The sequence below is a fragment of the Taurulus bubalis genome (assembly GCF_910589615.1).
Source record: "Taurulus bubalis genome assembly, chromosome: 11".
In the NCBI taxonomy this organism is placed as follows: Eukaryota; Metazoa; Chordata; class Actinopteri; order Perciformes; family Cottidae; genus Taurulus; species Taurulus bubalis.
The window spans coordinates 17,572,395-17,583,833 of record NC_136599.1 but is presented as its reverse complement, the minus strand read 5'-3'; the positions used below and the strand labels follow the sequence as shown (position 1 = coordinate 17,583,833).

The window sequence follows — 11,439 nt, the reverse complement described above, 5'->3', positions numbered from 1 at the left end:
AAGAATGTTTTTTTAAAAAAGAAAGTAAGGGACTGCAGCTAAATACACACATAAGACGGATCCATTGTGGTGATATTTACAATCACTCTGTGAGAACGAAAAGGAAAAGAGGGAGTCCTTTACTAGGGGCGAGGATGATTTACAAACGTTTAAAGTGTATGTGACTATCTTCTTTAAAATGTCACTTTGCTTTTACTCAGTTAGGGTGTTTCAGTATGTCCTGAAGTACATCCACCCCTGCTGAGGTGACTATATTCTAGTTTCCTGCATTAGCTTGTCGACCCAAAACCCCTACACTTTTAGTATGCTTAGAGCATTTCTTCTCCCTGATGAGGCCAATCTATGGCAAACAGAGTAATGGAGTGAAGAGGAGAGAGAGCATCTTTAAAAAAAATCAACAAAGAATAAGAAGACTTTTTTTTTTTGGGTCTTCATTTCCAGTATGTTGGCACGAGCTTAAAGCTCACTGCCCCCGCGGAAAAGTGAAAAGTTCACTGATAAGGAAAAAAAGCAAGAGAAGTGCCTCAGGCTTCTGGCCGATCTAAGTGCTTGGCAAATAGGTGAAGTTACTGTAGCAGTCTTTGGGATTTTCGGAATCTGTCACAAAAAAACAAAACAAAAACGGCGTAGAAGCAGATACATCGATGACGTTGTTGTTATGGTGGAAAGCTCCCTGGAGTCTGACATTTGGAGGTCTTTCAACTTCAAGTGAGGTAGAGAGGCTTGTCCCGAGCTCCCATGCCACTGCTGAGGAAGAATAAGCTGTGTTACAATAATGTATGTCTGAATACATGTGCATACAATAATTGACTTTTGTTGATCCTATATATCACCAGGAAATCCCAGCCAGATGATGAAATCTATTCCAAGTAAAACCTTGCTAAGGAAGCAGCTCCAAAACATAAAAGCTGCCGACAAACAACAGACATCAATCAGCGTAAATAAAAAGTCAGAATATGCAGATCACTTGCAACTCGAAACGTCAAATTCTGTTCTCCAGTTATCTTTACTGACACACTGGAAATAATTCAGTGCGCTCCAAAACTCCAAACTACTATGATCTGACACTGCGGGAAAAGGTTTAAGCAAAGACTCAATGTACTTCAAAGAGCATCAAACATGATTTGACCCAGGCGGGATCCCATTTGACATCCAGATGAATCAGCTCTAAATACAGGAGACACAGACTTCCAGCTCTGCTGCCTCTCGGAGAAGCAACACTAAGTTTCAGGTGTGAGACAACGCAACATTCGTCTTGTACCTGCTTGAATAGCTTGATTCAATAAGGCAATGTGTGCTGAGCGAAACACAGGGAAACTTAATTGGATGTCACACTTTTTCCAAGATCGGTAATAGCGTTGTTCTACTGCTGCAATACTCATTTCAATTTCAAGGAGATGCTTTGCTTTAGCAGAGGAATCACAGTTTATGATTAATACTGTCTGTGAGTCTGTGAGTGCGAAAGTGAAGTGGTTTAGAGCAACTCATTTGGAAAATGAGTAACTGTCAGACAAATACTTAATATTCTCAACAATCAAATGTCCTGGATTGGATCTACAGAGGCCAAGAAATCTATATTCTGGACCATCTTTTTGGCTAACTCGATGTGATTTATTTTTGTTAACCATCATGTCCATCGCACAACATTCACTACCACCATAACACAATGTGTGACGTGCTCACCCGCAGTGGTTAGGTCCACAGTCCCTGTTGCAGTACTCGCTGTCCCAGTCAGGGTTCTGGCCATGCCCTGGGTTTGGGGCCCCTGGAGACTGTGAGCCCCCGACACTGTTCTGGTAATCAGCCTGAATATGGGAGAACCCCTGTGGACAGGAGAGGAGGGCGAGGAGAGTGGTTATATCGCTCTAGCTTTGAGATGGCCAGCCATTAGAGTTTGCTGAGCCATGATACTGTGTGAGCACTTTTTTCTCTCTCATTTCATTGCTTGGTTAAAACGGGTCTTAAAATCCCACTTCTTACACCACCATGACAACCCCCTGCTGGATTGGAGACATTTTAACATCAGAAAAAAAGGAGAAAATAGTTTGTTTGCCACTAAATTAGGGAAAAAAGTCAACTTTATAAACCCATTTTTGCAGACTGTGTTGTGTTCTTCTTCATATATATGCTAAAATGCGATTGAGGCCTGTTACACAATACAATGAGATTGAACTGAGAGTTGTCCCATTTTTATCAGCAACTGATGAAATCATTGGATATTATTTAAATAATGCAGAAAAGCATTACAGGCCTGTGGTTCTAAGAAATATCAACAATGCTTTGAAGTGCTATCTATCAGTATTTAGCAACAATTGAAAAGTGTAAGGCATATGATTACAGGTGATAAATAATAAGAGATAATGATATATTTTATAAGTGATCATTCGAGGAGCTTTAGCAGATGTATGTGTTTCATCATTTTCATGATTCTTTTTTTTATCTCAATAATAGCCAGACCCACCTGTTGGCTAAGAGGAGGGGAATGCAGAGCCGCCTGGAGCCCCATTTGGTGTGAGATGATTGGCTGCGACTGCTGCATGCGGATTGGCTGGTTGAGCAGGGAGCTCTGATGCAGGGAGAGTTGGGCGTGGGGGTGCAGGGGTGGGCTGATCTGGAAGGGAGATGGGGGAGAGGCACTCATGCTGGGCGGCAGCATCTGGGACTGGCTGAGGGTCTGGGCCAGGGTGTGGCGGGGCGGCCCTGCGTAGCTCTGGAGGTCTGACAGGGGGAAGGAGCCCGGCGGGCCCAGGTAGGGTGAGGAGGGCTGGGGGGGCACGCTGTACAGGGGCTGCTTCGGGGGCAGCATGTGGGAGGACTGGCTGTTCTGCTGGGCACTTTTTGGTTCTGGGTCATTGTATGTCTGTGGATGAATAAAAAAATTGAATGACATAACTTACTTTCAATTAATTACATGTAAATCATCTCTTCATCAATCATCTTTTAATTCCCATTCATCTTAAAACAAAACTGCCGCCCTGACCTGAATCGTAAAGGGAAATTCTGGAACCTGGTTCTTATTATACTGTAGTATGTCAGGAAGTTGAAAAGGAAGTGGTGTGTTGCTTGCTACAACAGCTGCAGGGATTCCAAGGAACTACTTCTGTCCTTACTTTTTGTTGGATTGTTTTTTTTATAAGAAAAGTTTGGGAAATACAATACACGTATTCTCTTTCTAGCTCACGGTTAGATAACAAGATAGCCAGGCAAGTAGTAACCCCTTGTTTGTCTGAACTGAGCAGACTTGAGAGTGGTTATCTAACTCTTGGCTATAAATTGGATTTTCCACTAAGTCCAACTAGTCCTTTAATATTATGTTACATTTACACTTGGGTGATGACTGAAAAGTTATTATGGTGAAAATACTTTATTGAAAAATATATGTCAATAACACCCAGGTGGAGAAATGTCAGTATTCCCCTTTAAATATTTCCCCACAGCCTTCCTCAGTAGTACTGGTCAATTCTGTCAAAATGCTGTGCTTCTCTACAGTGAAGCAGCTGACAGAGTGAACGTGTGTGTCTGGCTTGCCTGGTGCAGCTGTCCAGTAGTTTTAACAGGACAGTTGACCCTCAAAGCTCCCAACAGCAAATCTTTTTCAGCATATTGACGCTCACTGTGTAATGAGACTGTAGATATTTCATTTTCAGTCCATCACTTAATGCACACATGTAGACACGCTGACAGATGGGGAAACAGGGAAAACATCCAAACTTTGACCTTTCTCGTTTTGGCCAGTATCCGAGCAGGTGCAGGACCTACAAGAATGCCCCCACCTTCACCTCCACCCTGCCCCACCCCCTCCAGGCCCTTATGATAAACTGTCAGATTGCTCATCTCCAGCCATCAGTGTTGATTAGAAGGTAATGGAGCCCATTTGTATGAATAGAGCTGAGACCGAGGTAATGATCAATAGACACCTTGACAGATAGATGGGAAAAGGAGACACACACACACATTCACTACACACACACACACATAAAACTATATATATGTGTATATATATAGATATATATATATCTATATATATATAGATATATATAGATATATATATACATATATATACGTATATATATATACATATATATATATGTATATAAATATATATGCATATATATATGGATATATATATGCATATATATGTATATATATATATATATACATATATATGCATATATATATCCATATATATATATATATATATGCAGGAGATTGGGCAGAGAAATGAGGCTGTTTGCTTGCAGAACAAATGGAATGACAAAAGAAATCTTCTCCACACTACATTGTGTGTTGTTAATACAAGACGGCACTAAACAATGCAATCCACAGCCCTCCTCCTTGCCTTTCTTTATTCCCAGGTGCTACTATGCTGGTGCATACAAGACGCCATCATTCACTCGGCAAAAAGGATGTCATAGATCTGAATTAGCAAGAAGGTGTCAGAGGTGGAAAGGCAGCAGAAAAGCCTATGATTGCTTGCGTTGATTTGGATGGACTTCCTGGTGTAGACGATGAGATGGTGGGAATCGATGATCTAAAGCATGACACAGGTGTCTGCTGGGATAAGTTACATTAAGGGTTTGCATTTTCTAATGATACACATAAAACGTAAACCTGATATTTTGTATAGCACACGAGGGAGCAATCATTTTCTCTCCTCCATCCCTCATAGATGTTTTGGCCATATGCTTGTGCTGACCCCTCCCCCAACTATATCACCATACCAACTACAATCCCCAACCCCCAACATCTGCACCCTATGGAAATCAGGTATTGTTCCAAATACAGACTGCTCTTTTGCATCAGATACCCCCACCCTCCACACCTCATCCCTAGGAAGCCCCACCCAGCCCATTAGCAGGGATTTTCCATCCAATCCATCATCAGTCTTAGCCGGGGCCTGTGTGTCATAAGCGTTACCTTGGAAACCAGACTGGCTCGGTACGCGGCCAAGGCTTTCAGGTACTCTTTCTTAGCCGCCTCGGTTTTCCTCTTGTACCCCTGTGAAGAGAGAGAGAGAAAAAAATCAAAACCAGAGGCTTCGGGTGAGAGGAGAGGTTGACATGCTCATAAATGTGCAGACACACATGTCTGTCTCTAAATACACACACACAGTAACACACAAATACTTTTTATCTAACACTTTCTTAAACACATGATTCACACATACACACACGCACTCATGCACGCCCTTAATGTTTCCTTCCATCAGAACCAATGGTACAGAACACCTCTATTTCCTCATCACAGCACTAAAAACTCCCTCATCTCAATGTGTCTCCATCTATCGTAGCAACACATCATTTCCATTCCAATCCACCTAGAGAAATGAACTGGAACTTCTCTCTCCCTCTCCCTCCCTTTCTCTCTCCCTCTCTCTCCTTTTAGCTTCACAATAACACTCCTATCAGCATACCGACTGACATTAGTGATTCACCAGAATGATTGTTGTCATTTGGCACATTAGGATGTGATCTCTGCATGTATATGAGTTTTGTTTGAAACTGTCTTCCATATTGTTAGTGTAATATATGAACCTCTGTGTCATACAACTATCGGCTGCGGCAGGGTTTGAATGATCTCAGTGTTTCCATAAAGAAAGTCGGCTTATATGGATGTGTTTGTGCTTGCAGGTTTTTTCCCAGGCATTGTCTGTGTGGGTTGTAGACTCTGAAATGGGGCTATTAGCTTTAAGAGCTATAGGTAAAATGATGACTATTACGCAAAACAAAAAGGAGAGAGAAGTATGTTTGTCAGTTGAAAACCAAAGTTTGCATGCAAAGTACTTTTTATGCAGGGCTAGATATCTTATTTCATACTCCTGCTGACGCAAGCACTGGTGCTAATACCAAAATAAAATATTTCATCAATACCTCAGTCTGAGAAAAACATGTTTTTTTCTACAAACCCCTTTTTTCATTTTGCAAGGGATGCAAAGCTTCTCAAATGTTAAATGTTGTCTAAACACAACACTTTGCCTTATTAAAATATTGTAAAAATGCCAAAATGCTTGATGATTTAAATTAGGAAAATATCTTTTTTTTTAACACTTTTACATACTTGTTGCTACAGATACATTTGGTCGGTTCTAAAAGCACTGAGTTTTGCTAGCCGGTCCTATTTTTGTGTGCTCCATGTACATGCCACAGAGCTTATGCTCCACAGGAAACATTTTGGAAAATAACATATTCTGTAATACTGCATTCACACAGTATCCTTTCTGAAAAGTAAACTGTACTCATCCCAAGATAATTGCTAATAGCAAAAGAGGCAAACAAATGTAGTTTCTCTTGGAGTTGAATACCCGTAACACAACACACCATGACCCCCAATAACTCTGTCATCATTAGCATATTACTGTTGCGCTGGAGTGGACGTTAAATAGCTACAAAAACAATAGACCACTCTTCCTGGATAGCCAAGATGCCCTTCAGCTAAATCGAAGGACGAGACGATAGTGAGAGGGGGGGGTCACTAATTCTGTATTCTAGGCAGGATCAAAATAGCAGGCGAGAGATATAAATAAGGAGAGTGGAAATGAGAAGTTCACACATCCCTGCTTGTCAGAGGGCCAATGAAGATGCATGATGTGGAGGCATTAGCGGAGACGACTGGAGGGACACAGGAAGTGTGGATTGTACCGGGGCCTGGAGCTTTGATTTGGCAGAAAAGATAATGTTCACTTCTTCCACTATATTTTTGGAAAACCCTTTTTAGCTACACTGCTGAGAAAAACTAAGAAGAACCCTTTGCATTGTGGAATTTGAAAACAAGTAGAGCACCACTGAGGGTATGTTTTGCGGATGAGCACCGGCATGTGGGTGTGAGTGAATCTACCCACTGCATAAAAAACAGTCGTAGACTCCTAAGATCTCCCCAGGTGCGTTTCTATTTTTCACATATTGACCCTTTTTTGCCTGTAAAAAGGCCAACTTTGTTAGTCTCAGACTGTTTTACAGCTGCTGTTGCACATAATACTCCTCCTTCCTTCCCTTTGCTTGAATTAAATATAGAAAGAAAATCATTTTTATGAGAGTCAGGAGACTGGAGATAAACGGATGGATTATCTTTAGAAAGAGAGGAACTAGCTCATTAAGGTAAACTGTATCTCACAGCAATGTTCTGGTAATTACACAGCGCATAATGCCAGGGAAAGGCTGCTTGCCTGTTGCAGCACACATGCCATCTACTGGTTAGCCGAGAATGTGTGCATGTGTTTGTGTCAGTGTATGTGCGTGCATTCATGTAGATTTTCCCGGCAATTATTTTTTTTTTTCCCGGCAAGACAATGTATGTATGGTTACATATAGTAATACATGTGTGTACATTTGTGCAAAGATGTGTCACATGTGGAGGTGATAGTCCTTCCACTTAAAAACTTAATTTTTCTCTTCTATAACATGTATCTTGATCGTGTCTTTGCAATATTTTTCACCACATCCATTACAGATTTCCTTTTTCCCTCATCCACTCTATTGTTTCAGATATTCCAGGTCTGCATGTTTTGCACCTGCTTCTGTTCCTCTCCTAGGCTGTCCCACATGGAGGCCACAATCTTGGAGACGTCCCCAAAGGTGGCATTGGGATTTTGTCCCTTGATGGCCGCCTGGGTGTCTCTGAAGAAAAGAGCATAGGCAGACACAGGTTTCTGTGGCTCGTTGGGGTCCTTCTTCTTCTTCTTCTTTTGAGGTTTGGGTTTGGGCTTCATCATTTCTGAAGAGGCCCGCTTCTCACTGTTTATCTGGAGGCAGAAAGAGGGATGGAAGAGACATTGCTGGTCATAAATCAGTTCATGAAAATAACTATTTTCCTATCAGCTTTTAGTGTATTTATGAACTGGATAAGATATTCTTGATTCTTGCAATGTTAAATATATACAGTATATTTAAAAAAACATCAGAATGAAGTAATGATGCAGAGTATCATTTAAATTGCCAACAAGAACATTCAATTAACGCTGAAAAGAGGGTTAAAGCAGCAGAGTTCTACGAAGAGCAGCTGCAGCCTGTTCTGAGAAGAGAAAACAGATCAATTCATGGACATGGGTGAATGAAGACTAACAGGACGTCAGTGAGACGCCAGAGAGTTCAGCCTCTGAGGGGGGAGGGAGGTGTAGTTCAGGAGAAACTGGCCAAACGGAAGAGACTCCTGGGATAATACAATTATTGGTATCATTTTATCAGTTTAATTGCTGGATTCATGGGTATTTTCAGGTTTGCTCTCACTCTTTATTTTTTCTCTCTTTCATGTAGATCACAAACAATTCAACTTTATGAGGAGACCATAAAAAAAAAGAAAGATTAAATCTATATTTTTCATGGGATGTACCGAGTTGGTTTGTCAACAATAACACACTGCAATCTCACTACATTTTCAGGAGGCAAAAACGGCACACATCTGTGTGATGTACTCGATCAAATACACATGAATACATTTTCATTTTCTGTGCAGGGCTTTGACGAGGAGTCAAATCCAGGTCACCTGATCCTGGTTGTGATTCTATATGGAAATTTCCTTCTTTGCTGAGGAGAGAACACATCAAGCATGGGAGAAGGAGGGAGAGGAAGGGAGAGGAAAGGAGCAGGGAGTGAGAGAGAGAGAAAGATAAGGAGAAAGAGAGAGAAGAGGTGCAGCTGAGTGAGGATGGCGAGGAAGAAGTGACGGCTTGATGTTGCTATTAGTATCAGTGGAACATCAGCTAAATTTCTTGGTTGCTATAAAGGCAAGGAATAACAATCCAATTTCCACCCATATAATAGAAAATATAATGACATGCTGAATATATAATGATATACATTGGTATTATGTAAAATGAAGGATGCTTATGTGCACTATTTATGGGTGAGGGGTTATTGAGAGTTATTCAAATATTGCTTTGACTGAAGTGAGAGTGAACTCCTTTTTTGGCAAAGGCAGCCCATATCCAAGGCCAAGTTCCTATTTCATCAGGTTGCATTTTAGAAATTTTAAACAGCTTTGAACATTCTCTTTTATAATCCGTTGATGCTGGGTTTCAGTGTTAAAACTCAGCAGGGAGGGAGAACAAACCATGAAAAAGATTTGTCCCTGCGCACGTATCAAACAGCAACTTGAGGACATTTAAAGACGTTCACATCCGTCTAATGCATACTTATCACGGGATTAAGCAACAGCCATGTTTTCTCCTTTAACTGTCAATTGGAAAACAGGAAATGACTGCCTTTGAAAATTGCATTGTTTCAGCAAAGCATTTGCAGCCAAACAACACACTGTATTCTACACAGCATGAAATTAACTAATCAAAATTCAAGGTCCAGGAGCACATTTGGCAGCTGAAGAAAAACTTCAAAATGGCTTTTGTGATGTGCCGAAATGAATGGATGTTCTCATTCAGGGTGATGCGAAAGTATTGCTTGTCTATTTCACAGCTTACAGGTAATATTCATTTTTTGTGTGACTACGCCTGGTTTCATTAAAAAATAATCATCCCTCACTTTTAGGCAATGAGGCAGAAGACAGGCATTTGAAACGACATCTGTTCCACTCAAGCCTTTGAAGTAGAAAATAGAATAAACTGAAGGTAGAGCTAATGGAATGACAAAATAGAAAAAAAGAAGGCTAAATAATCTGCAGGAAAATTCACATGTATTCATACAGAGGAAAGAGCAATGGCACACAACAGCTTGCAGCTACATGCAATCAACCAGGAGAGCAAGGAGCATATTATTCCATTTCTTTATTTCCCTCTCTTATTGTATCTCTCATTATTCATGTTTGTGAATTTATAGGAGGGCAGAAGAAATATCAATAAAGCCGAAAGACACAAAGAAAACAGTTGGCTTAAAAGAGTACAATAAAATGAAACCACTCACTAGTATAACAGTTAAAGGACAAATCCAGCCTTCGCCGTCTGTTACATACATAATCAATCTGGGATTTTCAATTTACTTTTATTTTCTGTCAGCCTGTCTTATCAACATTTACTGCTGTCAGTGGTTTCCTACATTTCCCAAAAGACCTTCAGAAATGAATAAATATAAATCTAAAGAGATATATGCCCCAACCTGTCAATGTCTACGTCAGCATTGGCTTAGGGAGGATTTAAAACAGTCGATGGCGTGAACACAAGCATTGTTGTGTTTCTTCACATTCATATAATTTAGTTTACAACTCAATAAACAAGTTAAGTTTGCAGTAACACTTTTTGTGTATTTATTACAAAATCTCTATATATTTAAAATGTGTATCTATGTGTGTCAAGCTGTCTAAGCTAACGTTACCATGGAGCCCACACTATCACTAACTGCACAACCTGAATATTGTCAGATTTCTGGAAAAACGAAAAGAAACAAGCTAAAGCCTACAGATCCCAGTGTAGACGTAAACCTGGCGATATAATTAAGGAACAACAATTTTCAGTTGAAATTACTCATATATTGGAACAATTACAAATTACACATTATTGTTAGTGGATAAACAAATAGCCAGCACATATCCACTATATTTCATCGGTTTTCTCTTGCTTGTGCAGAGAACAGTAATGATTATGATGGCTGTTGTTGTCATTTGAGAAAAAAAGAGTCACATCCCTTATTCATAATGCAACATCTTGCGGCTGCACTGCATTCTGGTCTATTTTCTGAAAGAGTCAGTGGAGAGATTGGTTATCTGGTCCTTTTCTACAATGGATTTCTCTTTGTGTGACTGTTGATGCAAAATGATGAGTCTGTAAAGTAGCTCTTTGATTTTTATGTTCTGACACTGGATCCTGAAGTCTAAAATGTGTATTCTGGACCTTTGGACATTTATCTCCTCTCCTGCATCTCTGTAGCTGTCCTCGAGATATCATGATGTGACATGATGTCACATTTCATTTCAGGAACATAAACCGCAGCAAACATTTGCAGAGGTCTGCTTTCGGTCATTGTCTTCTTATGCTTCTCTAGCTTTCACATTTGACTTTTTATTTTTAGATGAAAATAAAATAATCTAAATTCGATTTGCAATTCTTTCAATTGGGAAAATAATGTGACCTAAAAGTGAACAGTAAAAAAAAGCCCAATTTACAGTACCTTCTCAATACTTTTCTTAAAAAAAGAATTGAGCTATATATTTTTTCCTTTTTAACAAAAGAAGCCAGACTTCTCAAACGTTAAATCTAACAAAAGCAGCCAACAAGAACTCTGGCAAAAATTTTGCACAACTTTGATTTAAAGAAGCATGTTTCTAATCAATATTGCAAATCTGAGCCAAATATTTGATGCCAGTTTTTGGCACATGGCAGTATTCAAAAGTTAGTGCTATGTACACATTTTGGTCTTTGCAGAAAAAGTAATGACACCAGAATATATAAAGTATAATTTTCTCTTTCATTTTTGACGTTTTTCTCCAAGCAAGAGGACACACTTCCCCTTTAAGTAGCAGATCAACATTGATGCTGCAAAACAAATTCACTTCAGCTAT

General features: G+C 39.9%; 1 protein-coding gene across 1 annotated transcript in view; it reads right to left on the bottom strand.

Annotated features, from left to right (window-relative positions):
* Window positions 1-704: 704 nt before the first annotated feature.
* Window positions 705-11,439, bottom strand: part of LOC306743090 (TOX high mobility group box family member 2-like) — a gene marked incomplete at both ends in the record, with an annotated part of 71,686 nt that continues 60,951 nt past the window's right edge. Inside the window, 5 exons of the mRNA XM_079225571.1 lie at window positions 705-747; window positions 1,684-1,823; window positions 2,462-2,860; window positions 4,918-4,998; window positions 7,508-7,738. Coding sequence (XP_079081697.1) covers window positions 705-747; window positions 1,684-1,823; window positions 2,462-2,860; window positions 4,918-4,998; window positions 7,508-7,738 — 894 coding nt within the window. The remainder of the gene's footprint in view (window positions 748-1,683; window positions 1,824-2,461; window positions 2,861-4,917; window positions 4,999-7,507; window positions 7,739-11,439) is intronic.